We start from the raw sequence: 23,794 nt of genomic DNA on the forward strand, positions 1-23,794 counted from the left end.
CTCTATTGGAGTGAAAAAGTTTTAGAAAAAAAACTATAAGATGGTAAGAAAACAGTTTATGTGACACCCACCTTTTCTCTGCTCCTCCATATATTTTTACAGCTAAAAACAAAATGGCTGCCATCAAGGGAAATCACTCAGATAAAAAGTTCAAAAGCCAAGATATCTGAAGCTGAGTTATCTGTTAATTATACTGTAGTAAGAAATCAATCCTAACTTCAATATGAAATTTTACTCCAGGTGATCACTTTTTGTTGGAATTGCCCCATGTTCAGTTTGATGAAAAGAAAGAACTGCTGAGATTTAAAGACTAAGAGCAGATCTCTAATAAGTGTGTACATTGTTGTCCCTGTCTTGGTTTTCATGAGTAACTGTTGTTGCAATATAATAAATAAAACTGTTGACAGAACTACTGTCATGACTGGCCCCTTTGTGCACACCAAGGTACATTATCTCCCTTGTTTGTACATCATTGTCATCAAAGAGTTGTCTCTCTTCTTAATCATGGCTATTTCAGGATTGGGTTTTCCCACAGATGTTAAATTTGATTGTTTATGTTTTTTGCCCTGCAAGGACCTTGAGGAAAGCTTACTGGCTGGGGAGTCTGACAACAACTTCTTGCTGATCGATCTCATCTCCAAACTTCTCAACGGTTGTTATGGAAGAGATGACATTGGGTGAGACTTTTGGAAAACACTTAAATTTAAAACACTCAAATCAAGGAATTTATTGTGAGTTTTTAATCGGCATATCCAAGGTTGAGTTTCTGATATGGATGTTCTTGGTACCAGAAATTTCAGGAAGAAAATAAATCATTTGGATTGTTGCAGCTGACTCAGCAAAAATTCCACACAGACTCTCATGTTTATATTGTAATATATACTTTTACATTTGCTTGAGACCTTTACTTTTTATCATCCTCTGCCGTTCTTTCTCACTCTGTTTACCAAACCATTAATTGTCATCTGACTTTGCCTCTGTTTACCAAACCTGAGAATTATTACGTGTACCTGAAACTTTGCCTCTGTTTGCCAGACCAGAGAATTATGACGTGTACCTGAAACTTTGCCTCTGTTTGCCAGACCAGAGAACTATGACGTGTACCTGAAACTTTGCCTCTGTTTCCCAGACCAGAGAACTATGACGTGTATCTGAAAATTTGCTTCTGTTGACCAGACCAGAGAACTATGACGTGTATCTGAAACTTTGCCTCTGTTTACCAGACCAGAGAACTATGACGTGTATCTGAAACTTTGCCTCTGTTTCCCAGACCAGAGAACTATGACGTGTATCTGAAACTTTGCCTCTGTTTCCCAGACCAGAGAACTATGACGTGTATCTGAAACTTTGCCTCTGTTTGCCAGACCAGAGAATTATGACGTGTACCTGAAACTTTGCCTCTGTTTCCCAGACCAGAGAACTATGACGTGTATCTGAAAATTTGCTTCTGTTGACCAGACCAGAGAACTATGACGTGTATCTGAAACTTTGCCTCTGTTTACCAGACCAGAGAACTATGACGTGTATCTGCGAGACATCTTCAAGCAACGCCTGGAGACAGAGCTAGGGGAGGCCAACCCCTTGCAGGACAAGAACTACTTCACTCTGGGCGTGCGGCAGCGAGTGGAGCTGCTGCATCAGCTGTGTGACTTCCGTCTGGACGCCGACGATGTCCCGGAGCTTCTCAAGGTGGGTACTCCACCACAGAGCTGGGGTGGAATTGTGGTTAGAGCGTGTACTCTGCCACAGAGCTGGGATGGAATAGTGATTGGAGCGCGTGACTCCATTGTTGGTACTCTGCCACAGAGCTGGGGTGGAATAGTGGTTAGAGTGTGTACTCTGCCAGAGAGCCGGGGTGGAATAGTGGTTAGAGTGTGTACTCTGCCAGAGAGCTGGGGTGGAATAGTGGTTAGAGTGTGTACTCTGCCAGAGAGCTGGGGTGGAATAGTGGTTAGAGTGTGTACTCTGCCACAGAGCTGGGATGGAATAGTGGTTAGAGTGTGTACTCTGCCACAGAGCTGGGGTGGAATAGTGGTTAGAGTGTGTACTCTGCCACAGAGCTGGGGTGGAATAGTGGTTAGAGTGTGTACTCTGCCACAGAGCTGGGGTGGAATAGTGGTTAGAGTGTGTACTCTGCCACAGAGCTGGGGTGGAATAGTGGTTAGAGTGTGTACTCTGCCACAGAGCTGGGGTGGAATAGTGGTTAGAGTGTGTACTCTGCCACAGAGCTGGGGTGGAATAGTGGTTAGAGTGTGTACTCTGCCACAGAGCTGGGGTGGAATAGTGGTTAGAGTGTGTACTCTGCCACAGAGCTGGGGTGGAATAGTGGTTAGAGTGTGTACTCTGCCACAGAGCTGGGGTGGAATAGTGGTTAGAGTGTGTACTCTGCCACAGAGCTGGGGTGGAATAGTGGTTAGAGTGTGTACTCTGCCACAGAGCTGGGGTGGAATAGTGGTTAGAGTGTGTACTCTGCCACAGAGCTGGCGTGGAATAGTGGTTAGAGTGTGTACTCTGCCACAGAGCTGGGGTGGAATAGTGGTTAGAGTGTGTACTCTGCCACAGAGCTGGGGTGGAATAGTGGTTAGAGTGTGTACTCTGCCACAGAGCTGGGGTGGAATAGTGGTTAGAGTGTGTACTCTGCCACAGAGCTGGGGTGGAATAGTGGTTAGAGTGTGTACTCTGCCACAGAGCTGGGGTGGAATAGTGGTTAGAGTGTGTACTCTTGCCACAGAGCTGGGGTGGAATAGTGGTTAGAGTGTGTACTCTGCCACAGAGCTGGGGTGGAATAGTGGTTAGAGTGTGTACTCTGCCACAGAGCTGGGGTGGAATAGTGGTTAGAGTGTGTACTCTGCCACAGAGCTGGGGTGGAATAGTGGTTAGAGTGTGTACTCTGCCACAGAGCTGGGGTGGAATAGTGGTTAGAGTGTGTACTCTGCCAGAGAGCTGGGGTGGAATAGTGGTTAGAGCGCGTGACTCCATTGTTGGTACTCTGCCACAGAGCTGGGGTGGAATAGTGGTTAGGGCGCTTGACTCTCATCCTGGGGTTTGATCTCTGGTACTGGTGGTGTTGATGTTGTTACGAGTGATGCAGGGTGGAGCCACTGGGGGTGGATGGGAAGGGGGCGTGGTACTGGTGTTGTTGATGATGTTGATACGTGTGATGCAGGGTGGAGCCACTGGGGGTGGATGGGAAGGGGGCGTGGTACTGGTGTTGTTGATGATGTTGATACGTGTGATGCAGGGTGGAGCCACTGGGGGTGGATGGGAAGGGGGCGTGGTACTGGTGTTGTTGATGATGTTGATACGTGTGATGCAGGGTTTGGACGGCGACAGCATGAGGGTGGAGCCACTGGGGGTGGATGGGAAGGGTGCGCGCTACTGGTATTTCTACGGCACACGTCTCTACATGGAGGAGCCCAAGCCGGTCGTCAAGGAGACGCGTGGCAGGAAAAAGACAAACGAGTGAGATTTCTCATACTTTCATTGTAACCAATAGTTTTACAGGCATTGGAAGTTAAGTGTAGTGGAAACAACCTCTTGAGACCTCAAGAAATCTGAGAACACAGGGTCTTAAGAAAGAGAATCTTAAAGGCATATGTACTCGATGACTATACACGCTAATTGCTTTACCAACAGCTGGAGACATGCTAAATTAAGTTCCCTGCAAAATATTGTGGTCTAGGACCCCTTCAATGTTGAGATATGTTAATTTTCATTTTGATCTGGATCGTCCTATTTATAGATTTGGCAACACATGTAACGTTGATGCAAGGGAGCTAACACCGCGGCTTTGTTGACATCATCACTTTTTTAGAGGCTAGAACAAGCTGTAATGCATGTATTATGGTCCGCGCATGGTGACATATCGTCATTATATGGTCTTATGGTGCGTTTGACATCGATTATGGGCAAACTACACTTTGTAAACACGGGAGCGCGTACATATGCCTTTAACAATGGGTGAAGTTACAGAGGTTATGAACAAAAAATGTGAGAAATCAGGGTCTTAAAGGGGAGGTTCCACTGTTATCAGTAAAACTTGGTCATCATGCAATGTCAGTACCAGAACCTCTCGGTAAAACTTGGTCATCATGCAATGTCAGTACCAGAACCTCTCGGTAAAACTTGGTCATCATGCAATGTCAGTACCAGAACCTGTCGGAAAAACTTGGTCATCATGCAATGGCAGTACCAGAACCTCTGGGTAAAACTTGGTCATCATGCAATGTCAGTACCAGAACCTCTCGGTAAAACTTGGTCATCATGCAATGTCAGTACCAGAACCTCTCGGTAAAACTTGGTCATCATGCAATGGCAGTACCAGAACCTCTGGGTAAAACTTGGTTATCATGCAATGTCAGTACCAGAACCTCTCGGTAAAACTTGGTCATCATGCAATAGCAGTACCAGAACCTCTGGGTAAAACTTGGTCATCATGCAATGTCAGTACCAGAACCTCTGGGTAAAACTTGGTCATCATGCAATGGCAGTACCAGAACCTCTCGGTAAAACTTGGTCATCATGCAATGGCAGTACCAGAACCTCTGGGTAAAACTTGGTCATCATGCAATGGCAGTACCAGAACCTCTCGGTAAAACTTGGTCATCATGCAATGGCAGTACCAGAACCTCTGGGTAAAACTTGGTCATCATGCAATGGCAGTACCAGAACCTCTGGGTAAAACTTGGTTATCATGCAATGTCAGTACCAGAACCTCTGGGTAAAACTTGGTCATCATGCAATGGCAGTACCAGAACCTCTGGGTAAAACTTGGTCATCATGCAATGGCAGTACCAGAACCTCTGGGTAAAACTTGGTCATCATGCAATGTCAGTACCAGAACCTCTGGGTAAAACTTGGTCATCATGCAATGGCAGTACCAGAACCTCTGGGTAAAACTTGGTCATCATGCAATGGCAGTACCAGAACCTCTGGGTAAAACTTGGTCATCATGCAATGGCAGTACCAGAACCTCTGGGTAAAACTTGGTCATCATGCAATGGCAGTACCAGAACCTCTGGGTAAAACTTGGTCATCATGCAATGGCAGTACCAGAACCTCTGGGTAAAACTTGGTCATCATGCAATGGCAGTACCAAAACCTCTGGGTAAAACTTGGTCATCATGCAATGGCAGTACCAGAACCTCTCGGTAAAACTTGGTCATCATTCAATGGCAGTACCAGAACCTCTCGGTAAAACTTGGTCATCATGCAATGGCAGTACCAAAACCTCTCGGTAAAACTTGGTCATCATGCAATGGCAGTACCAGAACCTCTCGGTAAAACTTGGTCATCATGCAGAGCCCTGTTGAAGCAACAATTGGCCTCCATTGTGCTTTTAGAGATGCTGCTCCGCTCAGAGCCTTGTTGAAGCAACAATTGGCCTCCATTGTGCATTTAGAGATGCTGCTCCGCTCAGAGCCCTGTTGAAGCAACAATTGGCCTCCATTGTGCATTTAGAGATGCTGCTCCGCTCAGAGCCTTGTTGAAGCAACAATTGGCCTCCATTGTGCATTTAGAGATGCTGCTCCGCTCAGAGCCTTGTTGAAGCAACAATTGGCCTCCATTGTGCATTTAGAGATGCTGCTCCGCTCAGAGCCTTGTTGAAGCAACAATTGGCCTCCATTGTGCATTTAGAGATGCTGCTGCTCTCAGAGCCTTGTTGAAGCAACAATTGGCCTCCATTGTGCATTTAGAGATGCTGCTCCGCTCAGAGCCTTGTTGAAGCAACAATTGGCCTCCATTGTGCATTTAGAGATGCTGCTGCTCTCAGAGCCTTGTTGAAGCAACAATTGGCCTCCATTGTGCATTTAGAGATGCTGCTCCGCTCAGAGCCTTGTTGAAGCAACAATTGGCCTCCATTGTGCATTTAGAGATGCTGCTTCGCTCAGAGCCTTGTTGAAGCAACAATTGGCCTCCATTGTGCATTTAGAGATGCTGCTGCTCTCAGAGCCCTGTTGAAGCAACAATTGGCCTCCATTGTGCATTTAAGGCCTCCCATTTTTAAGGCCTGAGTTTCTCAGATTTTTGTTTTATTGGCGGCCCTGGAAGAGAGGTTCCATTGCCATGGTGATACTGTGGTGGGCAGGGCGTGAGGCTGGTTGTGTTGTCAAATCTCTAGAAAAACTTCTCGTCAGACTTAAGGGTCCTTTTTGATATTTTTTTTTATATATCATTTACTTTTTATTTTTTTCAATGAGGCCAATTATTAAGTAGGATGTTAAAATTATGAGGGGGGGGGGGGGGGGGGTAGTAGGCGTGTTGAAAGCATGCTGAGATTTGTGGCTTGCAATGTGTTTCTTGCCTGTTTCCAAGTGTTGTCCATTCTTGTTGCTGCAGGAAAGCCGCCCCTAAAAAGGCCAGAGGCCGAGGGAAGAAGACTCCCTCTCAGGCCAGGAAACGATCAGCGTCGACCAGAGGCACGCCCAGGTCCGCTCGCCTGCGCGCCAAGAAAGAACAGGAAGAGGAGGAGAAAGAAGAAGACCAGGATGAGGAGAATGACAAGTCGGAGGAGGAGGAGGACACAGACGACGAGCCGTTGAGCACTTTGGCCAAGAAAAAAGATGATGATGACGAAGAAGAGGATGATCACTCGTCCAAGAAAAGGTCGGCTCGACTCAGGGTCAACCTGGAGAGAACTGAGCAAGCAGCCGACGACGAAGACAACAACTTGGAAGAAGATGATGTCGTGAGCCTCAAGTTTGAAGACTCTGATGATGATGATGAAGAAGATGATGATAACGAGGGATTCGATGACAACACTTCTGATGAAGACTACTCAGAGAAGGGCACAAGAAAACAGCGCTACAGCAACCCACGCAGAAAGTCTCTGACAAAGCCACCCAAAGTGATGAAAATTCCTGAGACTCCGAAAGGCCCGGTGCCACAGATCCTAAAACACCCTCCCCGCTCCGCGCGTCTACGAGCCAAGTTCGGCATGGACGAGGAAAGTCGGGACAGCTTGGTGTCAGCCAATGACGATGACAGACACTCTGTGTCCAGCGTGAGCACCGTCAGATCGGAGACATCAAAACGAGAGCGGGGCCGGCCCAGGAAGGACCTCTCTAACACAGACCAGTCCCATCTCTCTCGGGACCGGAGCGCCACCAAGAAAAGTCGGCCATCATCCAAGAGTGTTGATGGCAGGGAGAGCCACGATCACGATTCCGACGCGTCCGTCCCAAAGTCAGAAGCCAGCAGTCGCAGGAGCAGAGGGAGGAGCAGTCGCAGGAGCAGAGGGAGGAGAAAGCACAAGGGGAGAGAAACAACAATCACAGACGTTATGGACGAGGTTTCTCAAGATGCAAGCGAGGCTGAGATCCCTTCACTGGATTCCCACGCAGAAAAGACAGGAGACGACAATATTACACCAGAAAAGACAGGGGTTAATAATATCATTTCAGAAAAGGGCGAAAGAGAGGATACCGCATCAGGAAAGACAGAAGTACAACCAGCATTGAGAGAAAAGGATTGCGGTGAAACAGAGCGAACAGAAGGAAGCGCCCTGTTAGAAGACGGCAGCCAGCCCCACAATAACGAGTCGGAGACAGAGCGGGAAGAGAAGGAAGGAACAGGAAGTGCAATGGAAACTTCCCAGGAAGGAACAGAAACCACCACCGCTGACAAATCCTCAGACAAAACCCAAAGCGGGGAAGCTGAGGATACTGCCATTGTGGACAAGGCTGAGGAAGAAGCTATGGAGAAAGAAAGCTGTCAAGTGCGCAATGCACAGAAAACTTCTGACTCCACCGCCCAAAATGTAGCAACCCCTGTCAGTGCTGCGACGTCTGATAAAGATGACACAACCCCTGTCAGTGCGGCAACGTCTGATAAAGATGACACAACCCCTGTCAGTGCGGCAACGTCTGATAAAGATGACACAACCCCTGTCAGTGCGGCAACGTCTGATAAAGATGACACAACGCTGGCACAGTCACAACCACTGAAAGGGGAACAGTCCAGTGAAGAGGCTTCATCAGAGAAAGACTTACATCAAAAGGGCGACAGTGATGAAATCCCAGCTGATACCAACATAGCGTTGCCTTCACCCACACACGCTGGTGATGCTCCAAAGTTCAAGGTCACAGACTTGATAGAAGAGAGCGGGGCGGAGAAAGCCAGCTCAGAGCTGATAGAGACGCAGCAAGGAGAGGGAAGTGGTGGGGGGGAGAAATGCCACGCACACTCTGACGTGCCGCCGCCATCATCAGACCAAAGTTCTCTCCCCCAGACAAAGGAAGGTGAAGGTGGGTCGAAAGACAGTAGTGATGGACAGGAAGAGGCCATGGAGTTGGATGCAACTCTGCAGACAGATAGCGTAGACGTCCTTGACACAGATATGGCAGAGAAAGGATCTACAGTGTTGAAAGAAGGCGCAGAAAAACCAGAGACAGAATCCACAGAGGTAAACGAAGAGACAGAATCCACAGAGGTAAACAAAGAGACAGAATCCACAGAGGTAAACAAAGAGACAGAATCCACAGAGGTAAACGAAGAGACAGAATCATCTGTGAAAGAATCTACCCAGGTGAAAGAATCTACCCAGGTGAAAGAATCTACCCAGGTGAAAGAATCTACCCAGGTGAAAGAAGACGCAGAAAAGTCTGAGATGGAATCCTTGGAGAAAGAAACAGAAACGTCTTGTAAAGAATCCACTGATTTGAAAGGAGACGCAGACATATCTGAGAAAGAATCTACTGAGGTGAACGGAGAAACAGATGTGACTAAAATAGCATCCACCAAGGCGACAGCAGACACAGAAAAGTGCAAGCAAGACTTTAAGGAGGTGAGCCCTGAAAGAACAGACAATGGCACGGAGCCTCTCATCGCCCACAGAACAGAGGGGGACACAGACAATGGCACGGAGCCTCTCATCACCCACAGAACAGAGGGGGGCACAGACAATGGCACGGAGCCTCTCATCGCCCACAGAACAGAGGGGGGCACAGACACACAGATCAAAATGGAAGGAGAAGAAGATTCAGGGGATGACTGCAAGGTAACCACAGAGGAGAAACATGCAGGTAAAGACGTTGAAGCAGAGAAGGTAGACACAGGTAAAGATGTTGAAGCAGAGAAGGGAGGTGTCAGTGTTAAAAAGGAGCGAGAAGCTGTAGATGACAAAATGGAGGCAGACGAGGCAGTAGATGAGGTAAAGGATGAGGACACAGAACCTGAAAAGAAGCCCACAGAGACAAACGGGTTTGGTAGGAGAAGTCTACGCCAGAGAAAAGTGGAGAGAGAGGACACGGACAGCCGAGACTCCAGGGTTAGCCAAGATTCCAAGGCTAGCCAAGACTCCAAAGTGTCCAGCATCAGCAGCGGAGAAGAGAAACTGCTGAAGCCGTGGGAACCATGGAAACCGACGGACTGGAGCGAGAAGACGGGCTGGCACCTGATCTGCGAGGTGGTGGAGGACTGGGAGCACCTGGCAGCCATGCTCGACACCAATGGTGTGCGCTGTGAGAAGTCACTCATACGCACAATCTGCAACGACTTCCTGCCCGAGATTCCCACCATTCAGGAGGAGAAGGTAGGTTTCTGGGTTAGGGATTTAGTGTGAGTCTGTACACCAATACACGGGTTGATGGCAAAGCTCTTATGCCTGCTAGAGAGGTGTCAAGCGTATTTGCTCAAATGTGCGTGGATCCAATGTAAAATGTAAAAATGACTGCCAGATATCGTGAGGATGCTGCCATTGCCTGGGGGGTCAAAAGTTTGGTGGGGAAAGGATTCTTGAAAAAAAATCAAAAAGGGTTTTGGTCAAGAGCATATAAATCAATCCTTATTTCAGTTTTAAAAGCCGAGAAAAAATGAGCGTTGTAGATATATGCCAAGTTAACGTTGTGGCTTGTTTGACAGGAAAAGGAGCGTAAGAGGAGGGAGGTAGAGATGGCACCTCGGCGCCTGTCCACCAGACTGCTCTACAAGAAGAAGGAGCAAGAGGATACGGTAAGACACATTTTCTGTTTCCTGCTTCTCGACACACAGGGATCAGGGATGAGGTGCACAAGAAAGTTATCAAGAAGGTGGGAGCCTGCTGTGTCTTTAGATTGGTTACTATCTCAAATCAAACTCACTTTCAACCAATCCCACCCTGCGGCTTGCTCCTTGCCGGTTGGTAACTTGATCAGCCCTGGTATTCAGGTTGGTATCAGTATCAGCCCTGGTATTCAGGTTGGTATCAGTATCAGCCCTGGTATTCAGGTTGGTATCAGTATCAGCCCTGGTATTCAGGTTGGTATCAGTATCAGCCCTGGTATTCAGGTTGGTATCAGTATCAGCCCTGGTAATGGTATTCAGGTTGGTATCAGTATCAGCCCTGGTATTCAGGTTGGTATCAGTATCAGCCCTGGTATTCAGGTTGGTATCAGTATCAGCCCTGGTATTCAGGTTGGTATCAGTATCAGCCCTGGTATTCAGGTTGGTATCAGTATCAGCCCTGGTATTCAGGTTGGTATCAGTATCAGCCCTGGTATTCAGGTTGGTATCAGTATCAGCCCTGGTATTCAGGTTGGTATCAGTATCAGCCCTGGTATTCAGGTTGGTATCAGTATCAGCCCTGGTATTCGGGTTGGTATCAGTATCAGCCCTGGTATTAATAATAATAATAATAATAATAAATAACTTTTCTATAGCGCGAGTCCCATCAATTGGCTCCAGGCGCTTTACAAATTCATTATAGAATAAACTAGCACAAATCAACAAGCATACAAAGCATACATTTAACTGAGACATAACACCAAGATCCCAAGCACTAAGCAAAACTTAGCGTACAATGTTAAAAGTACACACACACACACACGCGCGCACGCACGCGCACGCACGCGCACACACAAAGATACCATTGACAAATAGACCATAAAGCACATGCAGGGTAGAGAGTTCCAAAACAGAATAGAGTTGTGGAGAGTCTACTCGGGCTAAGCAAAGGCTTTACGAAACAGGTATGTTTTGAGTTGTGTTTTGAAGGAGGAAAGGCTGCTGGAGTCACGGATAGAACTTGGAAGCGAGTTCCAGACGGTCGGAATCTGGTACCTAAAGGTTCTTTCACCAAAGGTCTTGGTCCTGGTTTTGGGGATGCGAAGGAGTTTTTCAGAGGAGGATCTGAGAGAACGGGATGGCTCGTAGATACTGAGGGAATGGGACAAATAGGGGGGAAGTGATTTCTCAAAACAGCGGTACCCTAACAGAGCCAGCTTGTACTCGATTCTATACTTCATAGGAAGCCAGTGAAGGGTGGTAAGTAGGGGAGTGACATGGTCTTTCTTAGACTTCTGCAGAATGAGCCTTGCAGCACTGTTCTGGACTCTCTGTAAGCGATCAAGTTCTTCAGTGGGGAGGCCGGCAAGCAATGAGTTGCAGTAGTCAAGTCGACTCAGGATCAGAGAGGAGACAAGTTGAACAGTGGCTTGGAGTGTCAGGAATGATCTGACAGAGGAAATCTTGCGCAACTCAAAAAAGGCACATTTACAAACAAAACTAATGTGTTTTTGCATTGTCGGAGCAGAGTCCAGGTACACGCCTAGGTCCTTAACAGCGGTTTGGGAGACAATCTGAGTGTCGCCTATTGTCAGGGAAGTACAGTCAATCCGATTTAAAGCATGCCTTGAGCCTGACAGCATCACCTCAGTTTTTGAGTCATTCAGCTTGAGTTTATTGTCTATCATCCAGTCTTTAACTGACTCAATGCAGCGCTCAGTGTTTTTAACCACTTTTGGAAAATCACTGGGGGGAGCAGAATCCTCTATTTGGGTGTCGTCGGCATACTTGTGGTGTTCGCAGCCATGCCTCGAGATGACGTCAGATAGGTCCTGTGTGTATAGTGTAAACAGAACCGGGCCTAGAACAGAGCCCTGGGGTACTCCGTGCTTCAGGGGAACAGGGTTGGTATCAGTATCAGCCCTGGTATTCGGGTTGGTATCAGTATCAGCCCTGGTATTCAGGTTGGTATCAGTATCAGCCCTGGTATTCAGGTTGGTATCAGTATCAGCCCTGGTATTCAGGTTGGTATCAGTATCAGCCCTGGTATTCAGGTTGGTATCAGTATCAGCCCTGGTATTCAGGTTGGTATCAGTATCAGCCCTGGTATTCGGGTTGGTATCAGTATCAGCCCTGGTATTCAGGTTGGTATCAGTATCAGCCCTGGTATTCAGGTTGGTATCAGTATCAGCCCTGGTATTCAGGTTGGTATCAGTATCAGCCCTGGTATTCAGGTTGGTATCAGTATCAGCCCTGGTATTCAGGTTGGTATCAGTATCAGCCCTGGTATTCGGGTTGGTATCAGTATCAGCCCTGGTATTCAGGTTGGTATCAGTATCAGCCCTGGTAATGGTATTCAGGTTGGTATCAGTATCAGCCCTGGTATTCAGGTTGGTATCAGTATCAGCCCTGGTATTCAGGTTGGTATCAGTATCAGCCCTGGTATTCAGGTTGGTATCAGTATCAGCCCTGGTATTCAGGTTGGTATCAGTATCAGCCCTGGTATTCAGGTTGGTATCAGTATCAGCCCTGGTATTCAGGTTGGTATCAGTATCAGCCCTGGTATTCAGGTTGGTATCAGTATCAGCCCTGGTATTCAGGTTGGTATCAGTATCAGCCCTGGTATTCGGGTTGGTATCAGTATCAGCCCTGGTATTAATAATAATAATAATAATAATAAATAACTTTTCTATAGCGCGAGTCCCATCAATTGGCTCCAGGCGCTTTACAAATTCATTATAGAATAAACTAGCACAAATCAACAAGCATACAAAGCATACATTTAACTGAGACATAACACCAAGATCCCAAGCACTAAGCAAAACTTAGCGTACAATGTTAAAAGTACACACACACACACACACGCGCGCACGCACGCGCACGCACGCGCACACACAAAGATACCATTGACAAATAGACCATAAAGCACATGCAGGGTAGAGAGTTCCAAAACAGAATAGAGTTGTGGAGAGTCTACTCGGGCTAAGCAAAGGCTTTACGAAACAGGTATGTTTTGAGTTGTGTTTTGAAGGAGGAAAGGCTGCTGGAGTCACGGATAGAACTTGGAAGCGAGTTCCAGACGGTCGGAATCTGGTACCTAAAGGTTCTTTCACCAAAGGTCTTGGTCCTGGTTTTGGGGATGCGAAGGAGTTTTTCAGAGGAGGATCTGAGAGAACGGGATGGCTCGTAGATACTGAGGGAATGGGACAAATAGGGGGGAAGTGATTTCTCAAAACAGCGGTACCCTAACAGAGCCAGCTTGTACTCGATTCTATACTTCATAGGAAGCCAGTGAAGGGTGGTAAGTAGGGGAGTGACATGGTCTTTCTTAGACTTCTGCAGAATGAGCCTTGCAGCACTGTTCTGGACTCTCTGTAAGCGATCAAGTTCTTCAGTGGGGAGGCCGGCAAGCAATGAGTTGCAGTAGTCAAGTCGACTCAGGATCAGAGAGGAGACAAGTTGAACAGTGGCTTGGAGTGTCAGGAATGATCTGACAGAGGAAATCTTGCGCAACTCAAAAAAGGCACATTTACAAACAAAACTAATGTGTTTTTGCATTGTCGGAGCAGAGTCCAGGTACACGCCTAGGTCCTTAACAGCGGTTTGGGAGACAATCTGAGTGTCGCCTATTGTCAGGGAAGTACAGTCAATCCGATTTAAAGCATGCCTTGAGCCTGACAGCATCACCTCAGTTTTTGAGTCATTCAGCTTGAGTTTATTGTCTATCATCCAGTCTTTAACTGACTCAATGCAGCGCTCAGTGTTTTTAACCACTTTTGGAAAATCACTGGGGGGAGCAGAATCCTCTATTTGGGTGTCGTCGGCATACTTGTGGTGTTCGCAGCCATGCCTCGAGATGACGTCAGATAGGTCCTGTGTGTATAGTGTAAACAGAACCGGGCCTAGAACAGAGCCCTGGGGTACTCCGTGCTTCAGAGGAACAGGGTTGGTATCAGTATCAGCCCTGGTATTCGGGTTGGTATCAGTATCAGCCCTGGTATTCAGGTTGGTATCAGTATCAGCCCTGGTATTCAGGTTGGTATCAGTATCAGCCCTGGTATTCAGGTTGGTATCAGTATCAGCCCTGGTATTCAGGTTGGTATCAGTATCAGCCCTGGTATTCAGGTTGGTATCAGTATCAGCCCTGGTATTCGGGTTGGTATCAGTATCAGCCCTGGTATTCAGGTTGGTATCAGTATCAGCCCTGGTATTCAGGTTGGTATCAGTATCAGCCCTGGTATTCAGGTTGGTATCAGTATCAGCCCTGGTATTCAGGTTGGTATCAGTATCAGCCCTGGTATTCAGGTTGGTATCAGTATCAGCCCTGGTATTCAGGTTGGTATCAGTATCAGCCCTGGTATTCAGGTTGGTATCAGTATCAGCCCTGGTATTCAGGTTGGTATCAGTATCAGCCCTGGTAATGGTATTCAGGTTGGTATCAGTATCAGCCCTGGTATTCAGGTTGGTATCAGTATCAGCCCTGGTATTCAGGTTGGTATCAGCATCAGCCCTGGTATTCGGGTTGGTATCAGTATCAGCCCTGGTATTCAGGTTGGTATCAGTATCAGCCCTGGTATTCGGGTTGGTATCAGTATCAGCCCTGGTATTCAGGTTGGTATCAGTATCAGCCCTGGTATTCAGGTTGGTGGAAATAGTCAGGCGAGTCTGACGTTATGCAATGCAAACCTTATCACAATCATTAGCAAAATAAGCTATTCATTTTTATATATTTTGCAAAATATTTAGTATTTGTGTAGGCTAGACCCTGTGTTCAGAGAATAAAGTAAAGTAATGAAAGATGTTTTGCGTACAGGAGCGGATCCTGCGAGAGGCGGAGGAAGAGGAGGAGCGACAGCGGGCGCAGGAGGAGGAGGAGAGGAGGAGGCGAGCGGAGGAAGAGAGACTGGAGGAGCAGAGGCGACAGAGGGAGGAGAGGGAGCGTGCCAGGGAAGGTCGGTGAAACTCTCGCCCTCACATGCACAAGATCTCTCAGTCTCATTATGCAGACCTGCCTACCCTTACAATTTGGACGTAATTTTCTACGATTTTTATTTCAAACTACGCCACTACGCTTTCCGCGATAGAAATACGATTTTTAAGAAACCGAAAATACGATTTTTCGCATTTCGTCCCGATATAGATCCGATCCGTATTTTTGCTCTCGCCGAGCTTTGCGAGCGCACATGCGCGATGCGCATTAAATTACATATCTTACCCAACTCACATATAGCAATTAACCCTAGTTCAGTGCTGGTAACGCTGTACGCGTCCCCTTGGTAACAAGGGAGACAACTCTAAAAAAGAGTGACCAATACCCATACTGGTATCAAGGCCAGACCAATACCGAGTCTGTCTTCCATATGCGTGCGCATATGCCACCATTTGTAGTCATTCCTAGCTCAGCGCTCAGTCAAGTTGGTCGCTATTTTGTACGCTCTGACTGTGTTACAGCTGTTGTCACTGAGTCTTTTGACTTTGTTACATTCCTCTTCGTTTCTACTCTTCGTTTCGACTTCGCTACTATGTCGGGGTGAGATCTTTCCTTGTTTTTTCATGATTTTGGCGATATTTTGGCCACAATTTGGACTTATAAAATTTTTCTTGAGTCTTTTTGTCATGGCTGATAGTGCCAGGAAGAGGCATACTCCCAAACAGGTGGCTGTTGAGGCCTCTCTGTCTAGGAAAACGCCTAGGAAATCTAAACAAACCGGCCAGGCTGTTGTTTCTGTTTTAGAACCGACCTCCAAGAAATGTACAGGCAAATCCAGCTAACTCACAAACGGTTAAGTCAAAAATTCGCTTAGCACACAAAGAAATTCTGGTCCGGAATTATCCCTCTTTATCTATGTGTACAAAGTACCCTCAGCTCGAAATGGGATTTCTCTTACGTAAGTCGAAAGACGGATAGCACACAACAGAAAGTCAGTCCCAAAGACAAAGTTTACTCTATATTTACTACAGCAACTCGAAACACGAAACTTGGCGTCTCACACTAGCGCATTGTGTAACCTTATTCCCTTCTTCTCTACACGGACGCCACACGGACTGGTCAGTCGGCACGCAATAAAGTATGAAGTGAAGTTAGGAGGGGGCGAGGAGTAAGGAGAGGCGAGTGGTACTCACAGTGTGTGTTTGTGTGTGTTCACGGGTGAACCACGTGGTTACTATACGGAAGAAGAAGAATTCAAATTGTGGGTTGCCTCTCATTCAGTCTTTGTTCAGTTTTGCGTTCATCCACAATCATGGCAGAGTCACGGAAAAGAAAATTAACCTGTCATATCTGAGAGAGGAAACACTTCGTGCTCTGTGTGTGCGGCCAGATCAAAGGCATTGTGATAGCTGGGTGGCCTTGTTTACAGACACGACCTTCTTCCCAGGGGTCAATGACCCAGTTTTTGCCATGAGAGGTGGTTCCCCTGTCATATCTGAGAGAGGAAACACTTCCTGCACGGGGGTCAGTGACCGGTCAGTGACCGAGTTTAACAGAGTGGAAATCTGTGTGTGCAGGCAGGGCAGTACCTAGTAGCTGAAACATGCATTATCACAAGTTGTTTGACTGGTACTCAAGCGGTCTCTTTGATTTTTTTCGTAGTTCACGGTACTATGACCAAGTCGAAATTTCGGATAGGACACAATAACAATTCGGTCCCTTCAATTTCGTCTTATCCGGATTTGCCTGTATTGATGTTTTGGTCGATTTACCGGCTACCTCCATTTTGTCCTCGGACAAGGTCGTTCATGAAGGTAAGTCTGTTAAAGGGACTTCCTCTTCTGTGGGTTCTGGTTTGGCTTCTACGGACGTAGCTGCTTTGCTACTTTAGCTCAGTTTGCAGGTTACATCTTTGGCTGCAGAGATTTCTTCCACGAGAGCGGAACTTCGGGCTCTTTTTTCCGGGGTAACGGATGTCGCTTCGTTGGCCAAGGTTCGCCCTTCCCCTTCCGCCACGGTCACGCACGCGGATGTTCATGCTTCACAGGATGCTGATGACCGTCACTTCCTTTCGTTGAGTGGTCCGTCTTCCGGCGTTCCAGTTGAGTCTAAAGGTATGTCAGCTACGCAAGTAACCGGGTTCTCCGGCCAAAGCGTAGCGCGTTCTCAGGAGAAAGTAAACCCCCTCGTACTCCGTCGGGGCGAAAGTTCTGATCTCTGGGCTGGCCATTTCCGCTCAGGCGGTCGGTCAGTTCAGGGTAAGGACCATTTCCGCTCAGGCGGTCGGTCAGTTCAGGGTAAGGACCATTTCCGCTCAGGCGGTCGGTCAGTTCAGGGTAAGGTGCACCCCGCCTTATCGGAAGATTTTGGCCAGGGTGTGCAGCTTCCGCTTCCGCCCTGGGGGCAGGAAGAGGGCAGTAAAGCTGACTCCCCGTTGAACTATGGCAGTCAATGTGGGAGTCAGCTTCCGGATTGCACGGATGTGCATGAAGGGTGTACTGATGATGGTGCTTCCGCTATGGGGGAATGCACTGAATTCAGGTTGCCGTAGAAGCTGTTAAATGCTGTTGTGTTGGCAGCGGAAACGGCTTTCAAGTATTTTGAGGAAGGGGTGGTTGAGTCTATCAAGTATTTTGAGGAAGGGGTGGTTGAGTCTAAGGCTCAGTTTGTTCCACCACCTTCGGCTCTCAGGGATTTCCGGGGTTCCAAGGAGACTAAATGTCCTTTCCGGTTTCGGGAATCACCGTCTGTGGCCTTCGAGATGTCGAAAGTTCTGATGAAATTTTGCCCTCAGTCAAGTACTCAGAGCTCTACTGTGCCTTTGTTGTCACAACACAGTGAGGCACCTGAGTCGGCTAAGCCTTGGTTTGCTCAAGTGGATCAGCAAGCACCTTCGTTCGCGGCCTTCAATTGGAGGTTCAACCTGAACGCACAGCCTTTCAACCTTGTTGATGTTTTTGCGCTGCCGCGTTCTCCTCTTCTGGTTCACACCGGAACTGGCCACTCTGAGGGAGGATGGTTATAGTAGGACAGGCTTGTCCCCTACACTGAAGCCTCTCTGAGGGAGGATGGTTATAGTAGGACAGGCTTGTCCCCTACACTGAAGCCACTCTGAGGGAGGATGGTTATAGTAGGACAGGCTTGTCCCCTACACTGAAGTCACTCTGAGGGAGGATGGTTATAGTAGGACAGGCTTGTCCCCTACACTGAAGCCTCTCTGAGGGAGGATGGTTATAGTAGGACAGGCTTGTCCCCTACACTGAAGTCACTCTGAGGGAGGATGGTTATAGTAGGACAGGCTTGTCCCCTACACTGAAGCCACTCTGAGGGAGGATGGTTATAGTAGGACAGGCTTGTCCCCTACACTCAAGCCTCTCTGAGGGAGGATGGTTATAGTAGGACAGGCTTGTCCCCTACACTGAAGCCACTCTGAGGGAGGATGGTTATAGTAGGACAGGCTTGTCCCCTACACTGAAGCCTCTCTGAGGGAGGATGGTTATAGTAGGACAGGCTTGTCCCCTACACTGAAGCCTCTCTGAGGGAGGATGGTTATAGTAGGACAGGCTTGTCCCCTACACTGAAGCCTCTCTGAGGGAGGATGGTTATAGTAGGACAGGCTTGTCCCCTACACTGAAGCCTCTCTGAGGGAGGATGGTTATAGTAGGACAGGCTTGTCCCCTACACTGAAGCCTCTCTGAGGGAGGATGGTTATAGTAGGACAGGCTTGTCCCCTACACTGAAGCCACTCTGAGGGAGGATGGTTATAGTAGGACAGGCTTGTCCCCTACACTGAAGCCACTCTGAGGGAGGATGGTTATAGTAGGACAGGCTTGTCCCCTACACTGAAGCCTCTCTGAGGGAGGATGGTTATAGTAGGACAGGCTTGTCCCCTACACTGAAGCCACTCTGAGGGAGGATGGTTATAGTAGGACAGGCTTGTCCCCTACACTGAAGCCACTCTGAGGGAGGATGGTTATAGTAGGACAGGCTTGTCCCCTACACTGAAGCCTCTCTGAGGGGGGATGGTTATAGTAGGACAGGCTTGTCCCCTACACTGAAGCCACTCTGAGGGAGGATGGTTATAGTAGGACAGGCTTGTCCCCTACACTGAAGCCTCTCTGAGGGAGGATGGTTATAGTAGGACAGGCTTGTCCCCTACACTGAAGTCACTCTGAGGGAGGATGGTTATAGTAGGACAGACTTGTCCCCTACACTGAAGCCACTCAGGGAGGATGGTTATAGTAGGACAGGCTTGTCCCCTACACTGAAGTCACTCTGAGGGAGGATGGTTATAGTAGGACAGACTTGTCCCCTACACTGAAGCCACTCAGGGAGGATGGTTATAGTAGGACAGGCTTGTCCCCTACACTGAAGCCACTCTGAGGGAGGATGGTTATAGTAGGACAGGCTTGTCCCCTACACTGAAGCCACTCAGGGAGGATGGTTATACTAGTAGGACAGGCTTGTCCTCTACACTGAAGCCACTCTGAGGGAGGATGGTTATAGTAGGACAGGCTTGTCCCCTACACTGAAGCCTCTCTGAGGGAGGATGGTTATAGTAGGACAGGCTTGTCCCCTACACTGAAGCCACTCAGGGAGGATGGTTATAGTAGGACAGGCTTGTCCCCTACACTGAAGTCACTCTGAGGGAGGATGGTTATAGTAGGACAGGCTTGTCCCCTACACTGAAGCCACTCTGAGGGAGAATGGTTATAGTAGGACAGGCTTGTCCCCTACACTGAAGCCTCTCTGAGGGAGGATGGTTATAGTAGGACAGGCTTGTCCCCTACACTGAAGTCACTCTGAGGGAGGATGGTTATAGTAGGACAGGCTTGTCCCCTACACTGAAGCCACTCTGAGGGAGGATGGTTATAGTAGGACAGGCTTGTCCCCTACACTGAAGTCACTCTGAGGGAGGATGGTTATAGTAGGACAGGCTTGTCCCCTACACTGAAGCCACTCTGAGGGAGGATGGTTATAGTAGGACAGGCTTGTCCCCTACACTGAAGTCACTCTGAGGGAGGATGGTTATAGTAGGACAGGCTTGTCCCCTACACTGAAGCCACTCTGAGGGAGGATGGTTATAGTAGGACAGGCTTGTCCCCTACACTGAAGCCACTCTGAGGGAGGATGGTTATAGTAGGACAGGCTTGTCCCCTACACTGAAGCCTCTCTGAGGGAGGATGGTTATAGTAGGACAGGCTTGTCCCCTACACTGAAGCCTCTCTGAGGGAGGATGGTTATAGTAGGACAGGCTTGTCCCCTACACTGAAGCCTCTCTGAGGGAGGATGGTTATAGTAGGACAGGCTTGTCCCCTACACTGAAGTCACTCTGAGGGAGGATGGTTATAGTAGGACAGGCTTGTCCCCTACACTGAAGCCACTCTGATGTTTGTGAGACGAGCTCCGTCTTCTTCTGCTATTTTCTGCCAATTAGAGGCTTCTGCGACCCTGTGAGTTGTCCGAGAGCTTTGTCTCTAACCATTGTTTATTGATAGCTGAAAAACATTATGCAAAGATGTACTAAAGTCTGCTAGATAGCTAATTTTCTGTCGAACCTTTGATCTTTTCTTATTGCAAGGCGTGAACACTACCATAGGTGGATTCAGCCCTGCACGTGAACTCAGTGACAATCCGTGTGTAAACAGCGTCCTATCTGTGTCATAGTCAAACCAAAGGCGGTCAAGCGACGTGACTCGCCGGAGGGTACACACACACGTGTGACGACATATCTGTTTACGTCGAGGTACACAAACACAAACGCGATCGTCAGGCATGGTAGAACCAGTCTTCATTCTGAGGCGCGACCTGCCTCCGGATCTTGATACACAATTCGAAACTTTGGAAATATGCTTGGCAGCCGAGAGAGCAAGCGGGTCAGAGACTATCACCGGGGCGCAACAGATCCGTGGTTTATGGCGGATTTACCCCAAAACACGAGGCGCTCGCACAGCCTTACTTCTTAACAGCATCTCTTTGCGTGGGATTACCGTCACTACCTATGACAAGAACCCCTTCATTCTACATGGGTCGAACGGCCAGGACAGCCCTGCTACCAAGGTTTGGGTGTCAGACATACCGATCTCGGTAGCGAATGCTGACATAGAATCGGCGCTTGTCAGAGTTGGATCTACCCTTCGCTCCAACACCATCATGGAGAAAACACGAGACAGAGACGGGAAGCTCACCCGGTTCATCACTGGGAGACGCTTCCTCTTCATCAGCGTGCCATCCACTCCGCTGGAAAAGTCGCTGAAGGTGGGGGGCTTCACTGCCAAGATTTATCACAGGGAACAACCCAAGGTCGACCCGAGTACGCTGACGTGTCGCCGATGCCTGAGACCCGGCCACCGTGCTTTCGAGTGCACCAGTGACGTCACCTGCTCAGCATGCCGCGTCAGTGGCCACAAGAGGGGAGACCCTGCCTGCCAGGCCGTCGCCATGGAGTCAGTATGGGACCGTCCTACCGGACTAGGAGCGGTCGACCACCCTCCCCCCCACGCTCAACTGGCTGACAACGACCACGATGACGACAACGATGACGACAACGACGAGCGTGGCAGCGACGCCGAAAGCGAGAAGTTCGAGGACTCTGTCCCCATCCTCCCTCCCCCCATCGCTTCCTCGACTCCAGCCCTTCTCCATTCGACACCCCTTCCCGCAGCTTCTTCGAACGCCAAAAAGAACGGTAAAGGTAAAGGCAACAAAGACAAAGACAGACAAGCGAGAGACAAGCAAACCACTATTGACTTTCAACCGAGACAGCGATCGGCCACTCCCAAGCGGTCACGTGAGGGCGGGGATTCCCCGCAGTCCAGTGACACAGCTGGAAAGCAGGGCAGGTATGACAACAAATAATCGCACATACCCCACGTGCCACACGGATAACGACCCCGTTATTGCCCACGGACTTTCCTTATGGCCGCGTCCTCATTGAACGTTTTCTCTCTAAATGTTAGAGGGATCAGATCAAAGATGAAAAGAAAATCGGTGTTTACTTTTCTTAAACAAAAGAAATACGATGTAATATGTTTACAGGAGACTTACATAACGGGAAGTGTGTCGGACGAGTGGATGAAAGAATGGAAGAATGGTTTCGTGTTCCATGAAGGGACATCGCACAGCGCCGGTCAAATGATTTTGTTTGGAAAGAATGTTAGTGAAGATGTCTCTGTATTGTTCTCGTCAAAGAGAATCTTAGCGACATGTATTAGAATAAAAAATAAATCAGTTGCAATTGTAAATGTGTATGCACCTAACGAAACAAAAGAAAAAGTTAAATTTTTGGATGAGTTGACGGAAAAAATTAAAAGTTTTGAATGCGATGAGATCATAGTATGTGGTGATTTTAACTGCGTGTTGAATAATGAAATGGATGTTATAGCTGGCGAGAATCATTCTGGGGATAACGTTGCCAAATTTAATGATGTGGTTAACACATGTGATTTGTATGATGTCTGGAGGTTTTTCAACCCGGATACAAAGGAATTTACCTGGTCAAGAAAGACTCCGTTTATTGCCAGACGACTTGATTACATTTTGGTTAGCTCCGGTATTTTTGATTTGAACTTTGATTGTGGCATTGTCAGTGTTCCTTTTTCAGACCATAGAGGGTGCCTGGTTCGATTGAAAGTAAGTGAGATTGTACGAGGCAAAGGTTATTGGAAGTTTAATAATTTGATGTTGGAAGATATTGATTATGTTAATGAAATGAATATTTTTATTGAAGGATTTTGTAGCGAAGAATTGGATTGTCAACTGGATTGGGAAATGTTAAAAGTTAAAATTAGAGAGTTTACCATTAATTATAGCAAAAATAAACAGTGTCAAAGGAGAAATGAAGTTGCAGATTTGTGTAATAAACTGAATGATTTAGACGTTTACTTGAGTAAGAATCCTAACTGTAATGATACCCAAGCAAAGCGTGAACACGTGAAAATGCAACTCGAGTTAATGGAAATAAAAAGGGCACGAGCCGCTCAGGTTAGAGCTCGCGCTAAATGGGTCGAGGAAGGGGAGAAAAACACAAAATATTTCTTGAGTCTGGAAAAAGCACGTGCAAATGCAAAGGTTATGGATCGCGTGAAAGATGATGAAGGGCGAGTGTGTACAGATCAAAAACAAATACACAGTGTGCAAAAAAAGTATTTTATGAATTTGTATAGAAAGAAAATAGATATAGTAGATAACGTTGGTAATGTTGACGATTTTTTGCAAGGCTGCAGCGTTCCTTCTCTTTCCGACGAAGATAAGAACAGCTGCGAGGGCTCTCTAACTGCTAATGAACTGTTGCACGCACTAAAACAAATGAAAAATGGTTCTTCCCCAGGTTCTGATGGCATTACAATTGAATTTATTAAAGTATTTTGGTCTCGAGTGAGTATATTTATATCACGTTCTTTTTCAGCAGCATTTGATAATGATAGTTTGTCTGCGTCTCAAAGAAATGCTGTCATTGTGTTAATTCATAAAGGTAAAAACCTTCCGAGAGATGAATTAAATAATTGGCGTCCAATTTCGCTAACAAACAGTGATTATAAATTACTGGCGAAGTGTCTGGCTTTACGCATGAACAAAGTTGTACATAATGTGATTAATCCTGATCAGGTTGGATATATTAAAGGGAGGCAAGTTTCATCTTTGTTAAGATTGATTGATGACGTCATAGATCAAATGAATGTGCAAGATAAACCAGGTCTTTTGGTCACCATCGACATGTTTCATGCATTTGATTGTATTTCAAAAGACTTTATGATAAATGTTTTTAAAAAATTTGGCTTTGGCCCGGAGTTTGTAACTTGGGTCGAAGTTTTGATGAAAGATGCCAAGAGTTGTGTTAATTATGCAGGCTGGTTGTCTGAGTATTTTCCAGTGGAGTCTGGA

At 47.4% G+C, this 23,794-nt stretch overlaps 1 protein-coding gene across 6 annotated transcripts in view; it reads left to right on the forward strand.

The window, feature by feature from the left end:
• Positions 1-23,794, forward strand: part of LOC138971916 (remodeling and spacing factor 1-like) — a 129,464-nt gene that overhangs the window by 3,617 nt on the left and 102,053 nt on the right. For 5 of the 6 annotated variants that reach the window (XR_011457423.1, XR_011457426.1, XR_011457425.1 and 2 more), the window contains exons 3-8: positions 574-677; positions 1,506-1,689; positions 3,317-3,462; positions 6,340-9,532; positions 9,862-9,951; positions 14,795-14,933. Coding sequence is in view for 1 of the 6 variants with exons in the window: in XM_070344762.1 (XP_070200863.1) it covers positions 574-677; positions 1,506-1,689; positions 3,317-3,462; positions 6,340-9,532; positions 9,862-9,951; positions 14,795-14,933 (3,856 nt within the window). In the remaining 5 variants the exon portion in view is untranslated. The remainder of the gene's footprint in view (positions 1-573; positions 678-1,505; positions 1,690-3,316; positions 3,463-6,339; positions 9,533-9,861; positions 9,952-14,794; positions 14,934-23,794) is intronic. The other variant, XR_011457427.1, reaches the window with a different exon arrangement.

Source organism: Littorina saxatilis, linkage group LG7 (assembly GCF_037325665.1).
Source record: "Littorina saxatilis isolate snail1 linkage group LG7, US_GU_Lsax_2.0, whole genome shotgun sequence".
In the NCBI taxonomy this organism is placed as follows: domain Eukaryota; kingdom Metazoa; phylum Mollusca; class Gastropoda; order Littorinimorpha; family Littorinidae; genus Littorina; species Littorina saxatilis.